The sequence below is a fragment of the Periplaneta americana genome, chromosome 3 (genome assembly GCF_040183065.1).
Source record: "Periplaneta americana isolate PAMFEO1 chromosome 3, P.americana_PAMFEO1_priV1, whole genome shotgun sequence".
NCBI lineage: Eukaryota > Metazoa > Arthropoda > Insecta > Blattodea > Blattidae > Periplaneta > Periplaneta americana.
The window spans coordinates 115,872,055-115,886,665 of record NC_091119.1 but is presented as its reverse complement, the minus strand read 5'-3'; the positions used below and the strand labels follow the sequence as shown (position 1 = coordinate 115,886,665).

Genomic DNA, 14,611 nt, shown 5'->3' with positions numbered 1-14,611 from the left:
AATTATATTACATGAAAATAAATTCTTAGCTATTTGTTTTACGGAACACTGGTGTAATCTTTATGTTTGATTTTATCTAATTACATGGTTGCACTTCTGTTACTAGATTCTGTAAGGAAATCAAGTTACATGGTGATGTTGCATTTTTCTTGACATGAACATTGACTATAGAACTATTGATGTTGACCCGTTTTGTTACGAACATTTTGAGGTTGCTGCTGTGTTGTTATCTAGTTTTAAAACTATTATATTATCTATATATCGCTCCCCTAAAGGCGACAAACTTTTGTTTTTACAATTATTGGAGAAGATGTTTATATTTTTGAGTTTTGTTAATTTGTCTTATGTATTATGCGGTGATTTTAATATAGATGTTAATATCAATGCGGATTTTACATTACAATTTTTAAACATTTTCAGAGCTGCTAATTGTTACTGCACAAATACCAACCCTACTAAGGGGAAATCTTCTCTTGATAACATTGTTACCAATATATCTATACCTTTAATAAGTTCTATTATTTTTAATGTTCCTTTTTCTGATCACAATGGTTTGTCCACCAAAATTGTATTTTGTATTCTATGTCCAATACTAAATTACCTACAAGTATCGTATGTAAATTTAGTAGTAACAACACGCTATTTTTATGGACTATTTATATTCTATTGATTAGAATAGTATATTTAATTTTAATACTGCGTGCAATTTTGACACTTTCTTTGCTGTATTTTTATATTGATTCAACTACTTTTTCCCTGTTACACATGTTAATGAGAATAGTATTAATACAAACAAAACCCGTAAACAAAAGTTGGGTTGGTATACCTACCAAGGATTTAAGTATTTTAAAAGATCGTTTATCGAAAATCTATAGTTATCTTGAGTGGGCAACTTGTTATAAAGTTAATATTACTGATGTCAAAGCTTTATATACTGCAGCTAAAACGGAGTATGCATTGGCCCTAAAAGTGGCGAAATGTAAATTTAATTAATCTTATATCAATTCATCTTCGAACAAATGCAAAGCGGCTTGGTATGATATAAATACAGAATGTAATCATTTTAATCGCATTTGCGATTATAGATTCAATATTGATGACTTTAATAACTTTTTCATAAATTCTGCTAAACATATTTAAGAAATGGTTAATCGCTGTGATGCCACTTCTATGGATTATCTTTCTAATACTGGATTCATAATTGAAACAGATTTTCAATGGCAATTTTTTACTCAAGAAGTTATAAAAATAGTTTTTGATCTAAAAAAATTCTAAATGTAAAGATTTGTATGATATTAATAGTGATTTTATTAAGTCTCTTATTTATTCCATCGTCGAACCATTAACTTGCACTAATGGGTGCTTATCAATTGGTGTTTTCTCTGAATCCTTAAAGATAACTGAAACTATTTCTGATTTTAAAAAAGTGATCCCTCTAAAATGGAAAATTATAGACCTATATCAATAGTTCCTGTGTTTTATAAAATAATTGAAGTCATCATTAAAAAGCAGTTGACTCGGTATTTTGAATCTAATAGTCTATTCCAGTGGCGGCTCGTAACTTGTGGATTGGGAGAGCTGCAGTAGATTTCGGTACATACAAATTTCACTTCTTGATACCATTACTAATAAGTATAGGACAAAAATAAATGCAATACATATCGAAAAACCAAAACTTCCTGACTTAGTTGGGAGATGTCTGTGGGACCATTTGCTAATCCCTAAGAAAAACTAATACCATCGATTTCAGTCTGAATTTCAGATCGGCAGACACTCAACTTACAATCTACCAGTTCTTTCTGAATTGTCTTAGAATAAACTTAAACAGTGGCATGTTCCAAATGATTTTTGAGAGGCTCGTTTAGATTACTCACGAACTGTAGCAACCCACGAAACACACCAGGGTTCTTCGAATCGTTTTTTCATCATGTCCCCTAAGGGGAAGTTCATATTGGCCACAAAATTTGATACAATCAATATTTTTTTTAAAATAATTTCACGATTTTTTCTCACTTCTTGATTATGTTTGAGAATGTTTGTTCTGTTCGTTTCACTTAATTGCACAGCAGTATGAGTTGCGTAACATAGCCAATGAAACAACATTTTTCAGGTGTGACTGCGAAGATTCGTGCATTTTGCTTTTTAGGGGCAAATGTCCTAAATCTCTCACACCACTCCTAGTGTATGCAGCATTACCACCGAAGAGGAGGCAAGCAAATCAAAATACAGATTTTTTTTTTTTTGTTCACATCCACGTAACCACAAATGCTTAGCGTAAATTTCATTGTTATACTTCCTTACATATATGCACTATTTCGGCTGGATGAAGCTTAAGTAAGATTTAAGTCGGGTAACGGACGACCCTTTAATTTCACTTCATTACATCAATATTCTCCGCAAGGGAAAGTTGAGAAAAATAAAATTAATATTCTGTAATTCACACACACTCATGCTTGCAAATTTGCACTGGTTAAGTTACGGTATTAAGACGTCACACCAAAGCAACACTCAGATATACTGATGGTCAACAATTTTATAAAACTGGAAAAGAAGTCTCTCTCGTATTTTACGTGCTATATCAAAAGGATTCTACTCGTGCAATCATTTTGAGTTAAGGAAAATATTTGGTTCTGCTGGAGGCTGGATATATACGTAATAATAAGGCGAAAGAGAATATTAATTTCGTTATATTAACTCGATAAGATTCTACAACAATAAGTATGTGAAAATAAAATAAAAATTTTGTCATTAAGTTTCGAGGGAATAGAGAATCCATTTGACGCAGTATTACAATAGCGGTGTGGGAGGGGAGGAAAGATCTTCCCTTATGGCCTGGCTCTGCAAGCCACTGGAGAGAGATATGGGTTTTAAACAGCGGCAGTTTCCCTCTGCTTCCCTTCACCTCTCTACCCCCAGACCATGCAAGAGACACACCTGCAGATCCCAGGACGACTTTGAATGCAGTGTCAAGTCCAATACAGTCGACGCGCAAAAAGATTATGCATAAGATAATAGTACGAGTACATATTCCCGGCCAGATGAAATATGAAGCAATTTACCAATAAAAGCTGTAACAATTCTTCTACAAATTAAAATAAATATTATTTTTATTTTCCTGTCAAAGCAGGGAGTGCTGCAGCTCCGCAGCTCTTATGGACGAGCCGCCCCTGGTCTATTCTCCAATTCACAATATGGTTTTCGATCAGGATTATCCATCCTTGATGCACTTAATTATTTAGTGGAGTCTGTTGTTACAGGTTTTGAGAAGCATAATAGTCAGAGGCAAAGAACTGGACCTAATTAGATCTTATCTAAATAATGGTACTCAAATTACATGCATTAATGGGGAGTTTTTAAATGCTGTTAATGTTAATATTGGAGTTCTTCAAGGATTTGTTGTGAGTCCTCTACTGTTCCTTATTATGATAAATAATCTATCTCTTAATATAAATTGTGACAAAGTCCTTTTTGCTAATATCGCTTCCTTTTATCTACTATGTATGACATACATCATTGTCTTTATTAATGGATTCCTATTTATGCGATGCTGCTGGTTGGTTTGAAGCTAATAGATTGAAACTTAATAGATCTGAAACTCAACGGATACTACTTTCATTAAATCATGTTCCCGATGAAATGGTTTCAGAAGTTAAACTTCTTGGCATTACATTAGATTCAAAGCTTACTTGGACGGATGACATTGTGTTTGTGTGCAAAAGATTATCCCGTGTACTTTATCTCTTGTGTAAATTAAAAGCTCTTGTATCTAGTATATTTGAAACAAGCCTATTATGCATTTTTCCATAGTGTATTCATTATGGTAGGTATTCGTTTGAGGGATAACGGTGCTAATATTAATAGTGTTCTAATATTGCATAAAACATTGCGTATTATTACTAATTCATCTTTTAATGCTCATATCGACCTTTATTTCGTAAAGCTAATATTCTTACTGTAATAATTAATATATTTACGACTGTTTAGTCCGTACTAAGAATAATTTAAATAGTCATGCTTCTCAATCCCAGCTTCACAAGTATTTTACCAGGAATAATCATTATATTGTTACACGTACTGTTAAGTTGACAAAGACCAAGAAATGGTTCAATGTTATTTCTTTAGCTATGTTTAACAGATTGCCTAAGAATGCCCACTCAGTTGGCTTATTTAGATTTAAAGTTGTCTTAAAAGTGACTTTTAGATAATCCTTTTTATCGTAATAATGAATTTTTTGACAGCTATATAAACTTGGAATTTTAATCTGATTTTTTCTAATGATTATTGTCTATAATTACGTAATTGTAATTCTGACAAATAAACATGATTGATTGATTGATTGATTGATTGATTGAAATTTCATGATCAGTAAATTGTAACTCGTTTCGATAAATATAGTAAAACTGATATAAAATATCCAAATATGTATTAAGTCAGTAATTGTATAAATACTGTATATCAATATATAGTCAGTAATTGTATAAATGTATCAAAAACATTTAGCACATTTTTTTTTATTTTACAGCCTATTAAATATTTCTATGTATTCTATTCGAAACGCTTTTATGTTAAAGGCTTTGGGTTTTCTCGTTATTATCATTTGAACATTGCTCTCTTAGGGCCATTGTATCATCTTAAAATTCCGAAGCTAAGTTCAAGACGTGCATGAAAATAACCAAATAATAGGCACCCATCAACTGTCCTTTCTTTCTCACTCATATTTCCTCCTCCTCCTCCTCCTCCTCCTCCTCCTCATCATCATCATCATCATCATCATGTTCTTAATTATTAGCGGTATTCTGATCGCCATAATCAGTTACATATTGTTGCCACTATCTGCTCTAATCTCTATTAGACTATACGTTGAAAGCACTTGCAAATAAAACATTAGTTCCGCTATACATCTAGCTGTAATTTTCATGCACTTTGCAAGGTTTACCCCAGGTCGTTAATCCAGATGGGCACATTTTTGGATCATGGTATCAAATTGGACATCACATTGGCAACGACGACCTACATGGTCTCACGTCGTATTGACGCTTTGCATACTCCACAGTCAACTAACCTCTACATGTAAAGTAAATAATGTTTGTATATTTACTTTTACAGAACACCTAGGTATTCCCTGTCGCACTGGCAAGCTGTTGGATGTGGCCAAGTTTGATGCTTCGTTCTTCGGGATACATTACAATCAGGCACACGTCATGGACCCACTGTGTCGCATGCTATTAGAAAGGACTTACGAAGCCATTGTGGATGCAGGTCAGTAACTTCATGATGACAGATGGCCGCCTATGTAATTTCGCATTTGACCATCAGTCGCGAAAGCTACCGGACTCCAATAATTTCGCCTAATTTTCAAAGTCATTTTGCTTTAAATATTTATTGGATGATGGAGTAACTAGATCGGTCTATATAATGCGTGTAGCCGCGTCTGTGGCTCAACGCTAGCGGGTTGGTCTTCCATCCAAGCGGTCCGGGTTTGATCTCCGGCCGGATCGTGGTTGAATTTGTGGTGGGCAAAGAAGACTTTGCAGAGGGTTTTTCTTGGCGTATTCCCTTTCCCCTTTGTCAGTCTACAAACACTCTTCTTCTTCCCCTGAATTCATCTATCATCTACAATGGTAAAAGTAAGGTAAAATGAAGTCTTGGGAGATAGTACGGGTTTCCGGTGCTGATATAGGAAGGAATTGGGGCTCCGAGCCCTCATGGTTATCAGGATACTCCTTTGCGCATGGGACCTGGCTCTATCAAGGGGCTGAGACAGGATGACCCACCTGTCTGAATCAGATTCACGAATGTCACTCAGGCTACCAATTGGATTTAGATATTCAACGCATCCGCCTATATAAGATATTTTAAGCCGTCAATTGAAAATAATCGATAGAAAAAAAATCTAGCAGAATTCAACTGATGAGGTGCCGAGACATCGTCCAGTGACTAGAGCGCTGGACTCGGATTGGATCCCCGCCATACTCCCGATTTATAACTTGTGTTGGGCAAGTCTGTGGGCCAGGTAATACAGGACTTTTCTCCGGGATCTCGGTTCACCTGTGTCATCCCAACAGATGTCCATCATTCAAATTCCAGCACACCGGCGGCGCTGATTAACCTCGGCAGTTGCGAGCCTCGTTAAATAAAAACCATAATTTAATTTTTTTCCATCATCATCATCATCATCATCATCATCATCATCATCATCATCATCATCATCATCATCATCATCCCATCTCAACGCGGGTATAGCGTAGACCAGCCTCCTATGGCGCACTCTGAAACGAGTCTGTCGGTAAATTGGTGTACACAACTGGCTTCATATGGGTGAATGACGAACAGTCAAGTACCTGTCATTAGAAAAAAAAAACAACTTTATATATATATATATATATATATATATATATATATATATATACACACGCAAATTACCGTTCTCTTCATACCGCACATTCACGCTCGTTATAACAGTGGTTATAAGGAGAAATTTGTTTTTTTTTTTTCCCTCTCTCTACCTCCTTCGTTCTGAACATTACTGACAGCACCACTGTTAGCGACAAGGTTAGGTAGGGTTTGATGAGCAGATACAAACTGTGTATTAGTCTAAATGAGACACACGTACAGGGATAAGGCTCATTAATATTTCGAAATATACTCTCGTTATGATTATGTTGTTCTTTATAATTGTTTTGAAATATTTTCTCATTAGAATGATGTTGTTCCTTATCAATATTTTCAAATATAATGACGTTAGCAGTAGATACTGTTATTCTTATTATTAACAAAAAATCATAGGAGGGGCTCGCGACAGGAACAGTTTGGCTGTGGCGTATGCGCGCACCTCTCATGCAGTGTCAGCGTGATCCTTACCTGGATTTATTTTCGCGTGCAAATTCCAGATCAAATCAAGAAGTTCTCTTTCTTGCTCCGGCTACACATCTTGGATATACGAAGGTTAGGCTTGATTAGTTTAGAGTTTTATTAACCAATTCCACGCATGCGCAGTTATCATCTCATAGCCAAACTGCTCCTGTCGCGAGCCTCACTTAAAATCTTATGTTTATCTATGTTTTAATCTCCCCCGACTTGTATTTGCGTAAATATTGCGAGTGGATTACGTGACAAAGATCAACCGCAAATTTATTTTCGTTCATTTGAATAATACTCCGTGAACCACACCTTTTTTCCCTTTATTTCGATGTGTTAACCTACTATAAGATCTTACTACATTTGCATTTTCTTTCAGTGTATTCAAAACACCGCCGTTATACTCCGTAAACCTTTGATTTGATTAGTGGAGTCAGTTATTTAAGAATATAGTCGCGAATTTTACTACCACCATTTCGATTGTCTTTTGTTTCACACGGCTCGGTACGACCCGGTGACTAGTGGCCAGCATAGCCGACGTTGCTGTACCGCGCGTATTATCCAGTTGTTCCGCAAGTTATGAATCTATGGAATAAGTGAGTTTTCTGAAATCGAGGATCAATAACAGGGTAGGTTTGGTTTGTTAGGCTTTTGATATGCCTTGCATATACCTTTTTTGGTAAGTAGGTAACTAGATAGGTAGAAAAGCGACGTTTGTGAAAAGTAAGTTACTTTTTTTTCCCCCTAGAAGTTATGCATATTAGCAATTTTTTTTAATTTGATTTAAATTTAAACTGTATTTTCCGCCATTTTTTAGTAACTTCCATTTTTGAAAGCCCATGAAATATGGTTATTTTAAAAGAAAAATAAAAGAAAAAGTTCGTCACAACGAGCTACAGTTTTACCCTATAGATAATCCATGGCATAATTAATGTAAGCGATAGATAAATGGTGACATAAGAAACCCTATTGTGACAATTCGCTCATGTTACAAACGCCAGATGTATGACTCATCTGATGAAATAACAATCACATGCAATTTGATTTTTATGCATATTACTATTTAACCTAGCAAAATATTTAACCTTGAAAAAAATGTTTATTGTTTTTATTATTTTAATACATTATTTTTGGCGGAAAATTTTGAATCTTAAGGCATTTGTAATTTTTTATGTACAGTGTAATTATTGTTATAAACAATTAATGATAAAACTTCAGAACTTTTCCGGAAGTAATTTCAAGGAATATAGGAAAAATATACAAAGAAAATGTTAGCTTTCAGAAAACGGATTTAAATATAAATATAGGCCACATAAAAATACTTGAAATATTGTATTCTAATCATTGATGCACCCCTACTCTTAGGAGGTCTTAGTCTTTAACGGAACATAGAAGGCTGATTTATTCATTTATACATTGCAAGTGACACTAGTTATATATTTAGGATTATCTCAGTGCTGATATGCCAATGCAGCCAACTTATGAAAAGAAGTTTCAGGTACAAAATTAAATAAAATCAATCTGTACACTAAATTAGTTTTGAAAATACTGTATGTCAATCAACTGCTGTGGAGTAACGGTTGACGGGTCCGGGTTCAAATTCTGGTTGGGATAAGTTACCTGGTTGAGGTTTTCTGCTGGGTTTTCCCTCAAGCCATTAAGAGCAAATGCTGGGCAACTTCCGACGCTGGCACCTAGACTCATTTCACCGGCATTATTACCCTTATATCATTCAGATGCTAAATAACCAAAGCAGTTGGTAAAGTGTCGTAAAATAATTCACTAAAAATATATGTGATAAAGTTCTGTTTTTTAATATCGTATCAATAAAAACCAGTAACAGTAATGCATTTAGTGTTATTTTCTATGTCCTATAATTTTACAATACTTATTACACTTGTAACATTTTGTTTACGAAACTAAATGAATTTTTAAAATATATATTCTAGAGAACGATGTTTGAATTCCTCACGATTAACTGACTCCCCAAGTGGAATATTACATGTTTATTTTAATAGTTCTCATGCGTTGTCTTGACAAAAACAATTCATGTTTTAGAAATATTTTTACAATAATAGTTTGATAGTTACACCTAGTGCACAAGTACGGAATTAAAAAAAATGTATAATTTAATCTGTATACCTTTTTATTGTTTTCTTAAGGTATCAATCCTCGTCTTCTCGAAGGGAAAAGGGTTGGAGTGATCTTTGGTACATCATTCAGTGAGTCAGAGAGGACTTGGCTTCTAGAGAATAAACAAGAGAACAACGTCTTTGCTATCACGGGCTGCAACAGAGCCATGTTTCCCAATCGCATTTCCTATTGGCTTGGCATCAATGGTAGGTCATAACAAATTCTTTAGCAATTTTAGTTGTTGTAGTTTCTATTCTATATGGTTAAATTTGTTATTACTTATTTTTATTGAAATCTACAATCACTTATAGCAGGCCTGCACAAGGTTTGCGCTCTCCGAGTCGGCTCACAGCTCGAGAGCGGAATGCAGATATTAGCTGCGCTCTGTGTAAGGGTGGACTGGAAGAAGGGATGATCTTGTACAAAATATACACAAAAGTACTAGTACGAGTGTTCATGAAATGAATTCCCGTTCAGTGTTTGCAAAACTATCTTGGACTATTATTAATTAATAAAGAAACACTTATTTTACAGAAATAATAGAAACTCTATAGGTACTTAAATATACAATCATTTTGTCATATTTTTATTTATCAGTATATCAAAACGGGGTTTTATGCTGTTGGCAGCTGGAAGGAATAGTACTGATCGTAATAAAACATCAGTTACAGATGTTCCATGTCTGCCTTTATGAAAGTTGATAATAGAAAACAATTGCTCACAAATATAAATGTTGAACCAAACATAGCAATCATTTTCACAACCAGCTTGTGTAGTCGTGGATATTGTTGCTGAGGTTTAATCTTGTAAAACTCAACCAGACTAGTAGTATTATTCAAATCATCTTTAGCCCTTAGGCCACATTGAAGGCCAATAAGTTCAAGCTGTAAATCGTATGACACTGTTTCAACTGGTGTTCAAGGAATTTATTATAACTTTAAACTTCTTTCCAATTAAGACAAGATCTTGGAATCTAGAATTAAATCCATTTTGAATTTCTATTAATATTTGCACATAATCGTTTAACATGACTTCATCACGAGCAGTTTCTGTCGTTCGAAAGTGAGCCATATTACCTTCCCGAAACTGACTTACGAAAATTGTATGTTTATGACTGAAATCCCGTAATTTATTCAACATATCAACAATGAGCTGGCCTTTTCCCTGAAGAGAGATATTTAAATTGTTGAAGATTAATAAATCCTAACGTACCCTACCTCATGTAATAACGCAACTTTCAACTCCTGAACCTTTTTATTGCGATCTTCACCAACAAAACCATCGTGTCTCTATGTGTGGACTAGTAATGACGCATTATATTATGTTTTCCTCTTTCTTTCAAACTTTAGTGGCAGATACGTATTGACAAGAAGCTGCTGTGAAAAAATGAGCATTTTCCCTTGCAATATTGAAAGAATTTGCCTGATAATCACTTTTCTGTCTTTTAGATGACTCCGTTATGTAGGCGTAGATAGGCAAAATGAAATAGCTACTGATAATACACACTACACCAGATAGCTGCGTGGACTATCCTCTACATTTGGCAGGCCTATGTCATTCCGACGTACTTTTCCGGCGATCTGTTAGACGACTCTCCCGCTCCGAAGGAGCGGCCTCGCTCAATGAGCGCCGTTTGTGCAGGCCTGACTTATAGCAAGAGAATAAATTGTTTATGATTGTATTTTCAACCATTCCAGTTTTAAAAATATGTTTTACATTTTAATTCTTAATACTCGTAGTAGCTTGAAGAAATGGTAACCGTACTGAGATAATTCGAGCATAACACGTGATATATTGCAGGTCCCAGTTACACAGTGGATACAGCCTGTTCTGCTAGCTTGTATGCAATTGAGCATGGTTATAGAGCTATCCGAGATGGACTATGTGATGCTGCCATAGTAGGGGGTTCAAATCTCTGTCTGCATCCATACATATCGCTTCAGTTCTCACGTCTTGGAATTCTTAGTCCTGAAGGAAAATGCAGATGTTTTGATAAAGATGGTGAGTATGTTTAAATGCGCGTTTGAAGAAAGTAATCGTGGGTTGTCGATGAGACTGATAGCTAACGTTACGCAATTCATGTGAATTTTCTTTTAAGTTTGCCCCAAATTGGAGCAATAAAACGTGCCTTGGGTTGGTAGTTTTTCAATAGATTTTATAATATCGCACAAGTGTTCTGAATTCAAATCCAAGTAAATATTGATGGCACAACCGGAAGTTAATGTTTAACGATTCAAAAATTAAACCGTTTGTTTGATACGACAATTAGAGTTTCTGACACCATTTCAGAATAGTACACCCTCTCACTGAATCAGTCAGTTCAACTTATAAATGAGACGGTTGGCTAGCTCAATTAGTAGAGAAACTGGTTACGAATGAATGGTCCCGGTTTCAATTCCGAATAGTGGTGTTTTTTTTTCGTTGATATAAGTGTCTTGGCGGCACCGGCGTCCATTCAGCCTCAAGTTAATAATGTACTCTTGGTAAATTGATAACAAGTAATGATTTCATGTAATTGTCTTTACAGCAAACGGCTACGCACGCAGTGAAGCTATCTGCGTTGTTTTCCTGCAGAAGGCTAGTGAAGCAAAGCGTATATATGCTAGAATAGTGAACGTAAAGACCAACTGTGATGGATACAAGGAGCAGGGAATCACGTATCCATCTGGAGCAGCACACAAGGAATTGTTAGAGAAGGTTTATGAGGAATGCGCTGTTAATCCTGCAACAGTGGACTATGTCGAGGCACACGGCACAGGCACAAAGGTACAATCTTGGACACAAAAAAAATTATTGATCTCCCGTAGCGTGAATTTGTCTGATTCCACCTTCGGGCTGTGCCTGGTTCACATGACTAGGGAAAGGATGTTTATTTTGCACCTAAATTACTCCTTGAACATACAGCATCTCTATTAGACCTATATATTATTTATAATACTTTATCTATAAGCACACAGAAAAAATAACAAACAAACAAAACAAAGGAAAAGCAGAGCGGAGTCTTGCTTAAGGAATTCGTTCACGTGTAACCCAGTAAACCTAAGCTTCCACGAAATCAACTGAAGTTTTCTGAGTGTATGGCAGTCGGTCAATTTTTATCTAAAATAATGCATTCATAAAATACTGTATGTCAGAAGTAACCAAATGATGGCGAAATAACCATATTTCTTCGAACTCGGTGTTCTAGCGGTAGCACGCTAATCGTTGAGAGATACATTTCGAAGAGCGTTAGAATCTTTATGCTCGACCATGCCGAAATGTAGTAATTATACACCTGATAGCAGTCCTTTAATGCATGTCATTAAAGTACACCTACTCATTAAAGTACAGGTGTTCAGCCAATGACAAGTCAGCTTACAGGTGTTCAGCCAATGACAAGTCAGCTTTATACCGTTATAAAACCGCAAGTATCGATTATTCTCGGATATGCAATCGAAAGAGAATTAGCGAAAAGTCACGGAGGCTGGAAATCCAATACTATCGCAGAAGGTTATGTTCTGTTACTATAATAATTAGCGTTAATTGTAAATAATATTCAAATAAATTCAATTTGTCATCTCGTTTTTTAATGTCTAATTTAATTTCAATGTTATATCAAAGTTAATATTTAGTTTACTCTGTAGGTTCTTATAGGCTACCAAGGTCAATGTGGACATCTGTTCCTCGGAAAAAATCAATACTTTCGCGTCTGCGCACATCTCACAATTTACGACGTATTGCTCAAGATCAGTTAGATACAAATAAAATGAATAATTCAAGTTAGAAATATGGTCGAGCATAAAAAGTCGTATGAAACTCGCCTATAATGGTAATTAAGAAGCTCGTATGAAAATTATGAAACTCGCTTGCGCTCGTTTCATAAACATCCATACTCGCTTCTTAATTACTATCGTTATAGGCTCGTTGCATAATGTACTATTAGCATGGCCCCCTACATGAGGAAAGTAAAGCTGTGGATCACGTGTTTTAGAGTCATGGAACGTGACAGAAAATAATTCTATCTCTGATAGAGAGCTCTATAAAAAAAAAAACCAACTTCATTACTCAGACCTTAATGCAGGTATCGACAGTGGCCAAAATGGCGCCGGTGGCGGTCCAAGCATGATTAGCACGTTTTCTTATGTCGTGAAATGGGCCGTTCGTGTTATTTACCGGGATCTGTCTCATATTTCGGCGTTTAAGTTCCTGAAAAATACAACTTTATGTGACAAGTAGTTTAGTGCATAGTCGTGACAATTTCTAAGTTAAGGAAATTGCAGTTTATTGTTGTCCGAAGACAGATCTGAAACTCACAAATGTTACCAACAACGCTCCACTTATGAGGCAACTAAACCAAGAGATAATGGGGTAGGGTGGCCAGTTCCTATCCTCCTAAAATGACAGTGTTACACTTAAAATTTTTGAACCTAGATTAGTTATTAGAAAATATATTTTTCCTATCGTAAATGGTCATGCTTTTCGTTACTCCTCGGGAAATTTCGAATCTTACCAATGATGCCTAAACAACCATATTTCCTAACCAACCTTCATACCGTACTGTCAGCCATTCTAGCACCCACAAAGAATCCAGATCAATGGAAAGGGGAACAAATGGAGAGAGATGAAGAATTTTTAAAACATTTCAAACCAATTACCGGTATGGAAAAAAGTGAAGAGAGGTCATGAAGAGTTAGGCCTAAGTTTAAAAGCGACAAAAAAATAAAGAATTGAAATTCAGGACGAATTAGGCCAAGGATGCTAGGTTGTCAACATCCATCTATTAAAAATATATGAGCTGATTTATTATTATTATTATTATTATTATTATTATTATTATTATTATTATTATTATTATTATTATTATTATTATTATTGGCGGCGGCGGTAGTAGTAGTAGCAGTGTGCCGTAGTAATATTAGTAATAGCTGCAATAGTTGTATTAGTGTTGGCTGACCTTGTTTAATTGTGTTAATGATTTCGAGTATGTGCTATCCTTTTGTAAGCCCAAGAACTATTAGTGAACGTTTGCATTTATAGCAGTAACTTATACGGAGTTCAGAGTATGATTTTCAATTTATTGAAAACTATTTTCAGGCTGCTTTTGCACTGCCAACTTCATAACTTCATAGCAATGTGTTTCTACTCGCACCATATTATCTTATTGTCTCGCCTTTGAAATTGAACCTAACATTGCCCATAAATTAACGCTGGACGTTTATTTAAGATACAATTTAGTAATTCAACTTAATAAATACGAAAAATATAACTATTTTGACATAAGGATATGGCGAAACCGTCTATATATATATATATATATATATATATATATATATATATATATATATAAATGGAAATGATTGGATCGCAGGGCGGCCATCTTTGTTTCTATATTATGGTCTGCGTATTGTAGACGGTCTTCGTTCCAGGCAAAATCTGTCGACCATTTTCTACCCAGAATGGATTACGTCGCTGAACAAACTTTTCAATTGAAGGCTTCGTCGAATGGAGTAATTACTCCTACTGCTGCAACCACTACCACTACCACTACCACCACCACAACCACTACTAATACCACCACTACTATTACCACTATCACCACTACCATTACCACTACCACCAATACCATTAACACTACTACCAC

The 14,611-nt window shown here is 35.3% G+C and overlaps 1 protein-coding gene across 1 annotated transcript in view; it reads left to right on the top strand.

Annotated features, from left to right (window-relative positions):
• Window positions 1-14,611, top strand: part of LOC138695710 (fatty acid synthase-like) — a 183,340-nt gene that overhangs the window by 23,623 nt on the left and 145,106 nt on the right. The window contains exons 2-5 of the mRNA XM_069819825.1: window positions 5,107-5,259; window positions 9,021-9,197; window positions 10,792-10,992; window positions 11,519-11,757. Coding sequence (XP_069675926.1) covers window positions 5,107-5,259; window positions 9,021-9,197; window positions 10,792-10,992; window positions 11,519-11,757 — 770 coding nt within the window. The remainder of the gene's footprint in view (window positions 1-5,106; window positions 5,260-9,020; window positions 9,198-10,791; window positions 10,993-11,518; window positions 11,758-14,611) is intronic.